The following is a 6,149-nucleotide window of genomic DNA, read 5'->3' on the forward strand; positions in this document are numbered from 1 at the left end:
TTCATCATGCAATGCCATGGCTAGCCTATCTTTAGGGTCATTTTAGCATTACAGTCAAATCAATGTCCCACGTTCAATAACCATTGCGCATTACACAATTCTTTTACAAATTAATCACCTTTCCTGGCACCAGGCTAGCTAGAGTGTTATTTCGAGTTTTAGTACTATGATACAAGATCCCCTTTAAGTATGCTTTCATTAGATCTGATCAGAAGGTGTTGGATTCATCATCAGCTTCCATTGCTTTTTTTTTAATGCTCTTTTGATTGGATGAACGTACTGTTTTACACAAGATTGCTATGTTTACAAGTCTTTTCAAGAGCCATTAGAATGAGGCCACGAGCCCGTTCCCCTTGCTGTAGATTGCTTTTGAGCTTAAGTTGGTGGGGAAATAGTATTATAATGCTGCTATGCCCCAAATAGGCAAGAATTGGCGTAAAAAGCACTACTAGGGAAATTTGACATTCTTTTATTATCAGTAAAGAACAAAAGTTTCGTTAATTCACTTACCTGACTAGCCTCCCACATTAGGATAAGTGAGTTTTTCAGTGATTTTCCTTGTCAGTTTCTTATAGCCAGCTACTTTATTCACTTTCAGCTAGGTATTGGAGGGATGCTGCAGGGTTCCAGGTCCTACAGTTTTTGGTTTTGGCCCGTAATTCTGATTGTGGAACTACTGTTTTCGACATTGTGAGGGAAGAAAAATTGCACTTAAACAATTTTAAACTACGAAAAATTACATCTGCACTGATCTTGTGGATGGTAGCCTGTGACCTGTGACAAAGGCCTTCTAGCTAGTGCCATCCTTCAAGGTACAGGGCTAAAAATATCATACAACTAAAACTAAAAAAAATAGAAACTTAACTAATTAACCCCTATAATTACTTATCAAACCTTCAGGTTCTAAGGGCAATATACTGACAATGGCTTCTTGTACTGGTAGTGAAGTAGGTCCTGATGTGCTAGCTTGGCTACAACCAGCAATTTTGTTGCAGGTCTCTATCAGGCAGTGCCTACATGTAGGACAGGATGAATGGGAGCTAAGCCACTTGTCAATGCATTTGACATGGAATCCATGGTTGCACTTGGGCAGAAGCCGAACATGTTCACCTGGTGTGAACTCTGAGAGACAGATTACACACTGTGTGTCAAGACCAGGCAGGTTCAAGTCAGTTGAGTATCTTACTATTGGGAAAGTCTTCAATGCTTTTCGTTTCACTCCAGTGTTCGCTGCCTGAGTCGAGGGGTTTGCAGCAGATTCTGAAGCTACCAAATTAGAGCATCTTAATGCACACCTGATGATGGAATTTAGTCCAAGTGAGCAAATCAGTGCACATAACAGGACTGACAGAACCATAACAACATTTGCATCAAAGCTGTTGTCAGTGCTAGTGTAAGGTTCAGACGAGGCAGTGTTTCCAGGAGCTGGAGGAGTTGCCGTGTTTGATGATTGGTAAAGAGGGGTATGTAATAGCAGTCTTCTTGAGTAGAAATCCCCAAGAAAACCTTGAAAGAGTTGATGAGTTGTTGAAGTAGAAGTAGACATGTTCAGATAGTTTGGACCGTGGAGGGTTAAGACAGAACAGAGTTATTTGGAGATGGCTGCATATTGGTAGCTATATATAACGGAAAAGTTTGAACTTGCCACTTGGTTTTTTATACAATAATTACAATAATGAGATCACAATTAAGAATATTCCTAGGGTTTTAGCATACAATAGGCAGGCCTTTATCTCGTGTTTCTCTAGCATATGGATGCTCCACTGTGCCTTCTGTATTTTAACGGGCCTTCTTATCAAAATGGGGCCATCCACTTTCTTCCATTCAGAAAATGTCAAGTGGAAATTTCATTTCATGAATCAAAACCTGAAAATGCTGTCAGGGACCCAGTTTCTCAGGAAGGACTCGTGAAGTTTCCTTGGCCAGAGGTGACATGGAAAAATATGTTGTGGAAGTCAATTCAAATGAGCTTTTGTACACTTGTCTATAAGATAGAGTTTTCAATTTTCCATTTTCAATCTGACTCACTTGTTTTAATCCACTAAAGGGATATACATTTCAAAATTTCTTGAGTCAGACTCAACTCAATTCACGTTGAGCACAATTCAGCTAATAGATATGCAGCTAGCTAGTCACTACACTAAATATTGGCCCCTTTGTAGCAAAACTCACTTTGTTTTTCCACCCTTTTCTTTTTCTTGGCCTTCAGGATGTGTTCCATTCAGATATACTCGTTTCCATACAATTATACAACAAGGATCTTAGATTTATTTTGTTTCTGCCATGACAATTTGATTGTATCTGCAGTGGAGAAGCATGCTGAAACAACCTTAGATAATAGTTTTTTGTTTCTTTTATCATAAGCTGAATGATCTGTCTGCATCTCCATAATCATGTAAATAGCTGCTAATTATGTTATTAAACCCCCACTAAATGGGAGGACACGACACTCCTTCCAACTGTAAGGCACAACTCTGTATTACTCCATGTGACGTAGTTGCATCTTGCCCATGATTATACTAACCTCAACAATCTTATCTGTTATGTTGTTCAGATGGGACACTATCTGGCACCGGTCTTTAATTATCCATCGACAGGTAAATTATATAAAAGTTGGATATGGAAATGGTGTGCTAAAGATCCCTTGCTTTGTTGGTCTGCAAGCTGTGATCTTCAAAAGAATCTGTGGTAATATAAAATGTAATGTTGGTACTTGATGAAAATGCTGAAAATTCAAATGCTAACTAGGTTGGTGTGAATTTTGCTTACTGCAGATATTGTTAACAGAACTGTTATTTAATAGATACAACACTTTGAGGAATGATTTTAAGGATTTCTTTCTTTCTGTATACAAAAAGGTTTACCTAATGGGGCCAAGAAAGCTAGTGGGGGAATACCTTTTTCTTTCTTTTAGCTTTCATGGTTCAATGGCAAGAACAAAGATAGGCTAGTTTAAAGGATTGATTTTGATTTTTTTTAGATTAACGTGGGTGTGAGATAGGCTAGTTTAAAGGATTGCTTTTGATTTTTTTTAGATTAACGTGGATGTCTGGCTAGCTTGCGTGCACTATGACTAATCCCACGGGCCCTGAAGTTAACGACCATGTAAGCCTCCAGTGGCTATCATATGAGCAACCAAGGATTCGAACCTGAGACTACAGAAGGAACAAACCCCTTGATTCCAAGTTTTTACCACTTGACCAACATCTAGATAGTTGATTGCTTTTTATTTTGTTTGTACATGTCGTACCACTACTTAATTCAAACCTGAGACCACAGAAAGAGTAAATTCTTTGATCTCAAATTCTTATCACTTGGCCACCACTAGATGGTTGATTGCTTTTGATTTTGTTTGTACATGTCGTACCACTACTTGGATCCATATCTATCGTGGTTGGATTTTCACCAGGCTGTTGCTGCCTTGTGGGTGCCACCGCTCCCTGCCAAATAAATAGAGCAGGGAGCGGTGGCATCTTCTTGTGCTTTTGTGCTTCTGTTAATAGAATAGAAGTCTGAAGCACGTGTTGAGCTCTTACTTGGGTTTTAGAGTGACGCCTTGTGATCTTGTCTCCTTAATTATTTGTTCTACGAATGTGGAGTTGAGTTGGAAGTCACAGTTAAAAACACTACTACAGTGCACTTCGAAGCTTCTTTAGATTCAAAAGCCATCAAATTCATGGTTTTTCCAAGTGTTTTTGAATATATATATATATACATATATATATATATGTCAAAATCATTAGATATTATTTAAAAAATCAATTTTGATACTTTTCAAGAAACAAATACATTTACATAAAAACACATATACCTTGTTATCAAACATGCATATAAAATAACTTGTAAAGAGAGTAGATATAAGTCAGTTTGTTATATTACGATGTAGGCGAAACCATTCAAGAAAGACAGCAATAACTTCTTAAACATAGAATTATGTTGAATAAAATTATTTCACAAAAAAAATTAATTTAAAATTTTATAATTAAATATTTCTTTTCAAATAACCTATCTTTGTAAGAGATTTATATCTCCTTAAATAAAATTAAAAACTGATCTAAATAGACTAGAAAACCTAGTAAAAAAACAATAAAAATCCTAAACAAACTAAAAAAATTAAAAAATAAAGAGGAAAAACAACAAAGTTAGCCAAAATAAAATCTTCTACACCTAATTTAAGAGTCTTAATTTGAGAGTTTTGTGGACCTTAGATAGTTATAGTAAGCTAACGCTTCTATAGAAGCAATTAGCCTTGAGAACTTTCTAGAAAAATTTGACCTCGATCCAAACTATCGTATTGAAAAGTCAAAGCTTTTTTTGTTTGGCCAATTACTCCATATAACCAAAGCTTTTTCTTGGACCTAATTTTATCCTATCAATCAACAAATATTCTTACAAGACTATCCACGTAGTCTAGTTATAAAATACCCATAAATAATCAGAACCACCTATATCATATTATCTCATGAGAATGACATAACTACAATGCCTTGTTTTTGTTTTTAGTAACTACAGTACTTATCTTTGAACTAGCCTTATTGTCTAAAGATAGGATGTCTAGTTCATCATAAAGTAACCCAAAAATATGAAACTTTTGAATGAAAGCATATTATGATGAGGAAACAAACAAGTCATATACTAACTATTATGAATCCTAAAGAACTAGAGCAACAAAATTTGAAAGCATTTGAATGTGATTTTGTTTTTGTTAATTCTTGTTATTTTCGTTCATTATCAAAAAATTGACAAATACAAATGAAAACACCAATGAAATTTTTTTTTTGGTATATTGCGATGACATTTACCGACCAGACTTTCCGTTGCTAAATTTTTTGGTAAATACCTATAGGAATATTCCCAAAGTATATACCAAGGGAATCACGGTGGGAAAAGAAGGAATTCAAAAAATCCAAACTGTATAATGACGTGTAAAATTTATAAATAAAGTTACCAACAAAATTAACCTAACAGTAAAATTCATTCACGAATATGTTGATGGAAAACTTCTGTCGGTATATATCGGTGACATTACAAAGAGTATTATAGAGAGATTAAAGAAGGAAAATCGTAGGTGACATATCCTTTCTACCAATAGAATTGCCTACGACGTTACCATTAGAATAATTCTATCAGTCCTCCATTGATAATATTTAGTTTATGATCTAACACCAGACCCACCTCTCCTTCTTCCTCATTTCTACTTCTTCTTTGTGTATTTTTTTCTGCAACAAACAATTACACGTTTCTCCAATCTCAACACAATTCAACCTTTATCAACAAATTCAGCTATCACAACATTTGATTTGTTAACATCCATGTTCTGATTCAAATTTTATTGAGGGTTCTCCACCTTAAGTAAGCAAATTTATCCTTTTTTAAAATTTGAACATAATTTTAAAATGTTAATTTTTTTTACATATTTTTGTAGTATATAAATTTTGTTTGGGTGTTTATTTATTTTATATTATTTTATTAAACAAATTTATTAAATGGATTTATGATTTGTACATAATAGGATTTATTTTAGATTTTTTAAAATTATATTTGTTTGTAAATTGATAAAACTTATGTTGAATTTTTAACTTAGGTGTTTTGTGATGAAATAAATAATGATTTTTTTAACGGGTACGTTTTATATTTTGTCAATTTTATTACAAAGTTTGTTGGGAATTGCTCCTTTCCCATGGAGGTGATGCCTATTAATGGTCTTATTGTTTCCAGTAGAATCACCAATGGAATGAGATTTTGACTTGGCAAATGGAATCACTGATAAAACATTTAAAAATAATAATATTTAATTGTCCATTAGGAATTCCGTCCATAGAAGCTAATATAAAAGCTTAACCGACACAATAGACGATGCTTCATTTTGTCCTCTCTTCTTCTCTTGATTAAACACTACTCTTCTTTTTTCTTCTTTGCTACTCTATCTCTTAATCCTTAAAGAAATCAAGCTTCCTCTTCTCTTAACACAATAAACTTAGTATGTTGTTTTTCTAAATTTTTGTTTTGGGTTTTTTAATAATTTTTTTCATTTATTTTGTTATTTTTGTATCACACCTTATTTAACTCCAAAATTAAACACACCATTAAGGTAAGAATTTTTCATTTCTTATCCATTATTTTTTTTTGCATTATTTTTTATTTTTTGT

The 6,149-nt window shown here is 33.9% G+C and overlaps 1 protein-coding gene across 1 annotated transcript; it reads right to left on the minus strand.

Moving 5' to 3' along the window:
- Nucleotides 1-695: 695 nt before the first annotated feature.
- LOC105140542 (RING-H2 finger protein ATL78-like) lies at nt 696-1,641 on the minus strand. Its single transcript, XM_011047412.1, has one exon. It carries the CDS (start codon nt 1,544-1,546, stop codon nt 869-871), a length of 678 nt encoding a protein of 225 aa, XP_011045714.1. The 5' UTR covers nt 1,547-1,641; the 3' UTR covers nt 696-868.
- Between the last annotated feature and the right edge of the window lie 4,508 nt (nt 1,642-6,149).

The sequence above is a fragment of the Populus euphratica genome, unplaced genomic scaffold (assembly GCF_000495115.2).
Source record: "Populus euphratica unplaced genomic scaffold, PopEup_1.0 scaffold107.1, whole genome shotgun sequence".
NCBI lineage: Eukaryota > Viridiplantae > Streptophyta > Magnoliopsida > Malpighiales > Salicaceae > Populus > Populus euphratica.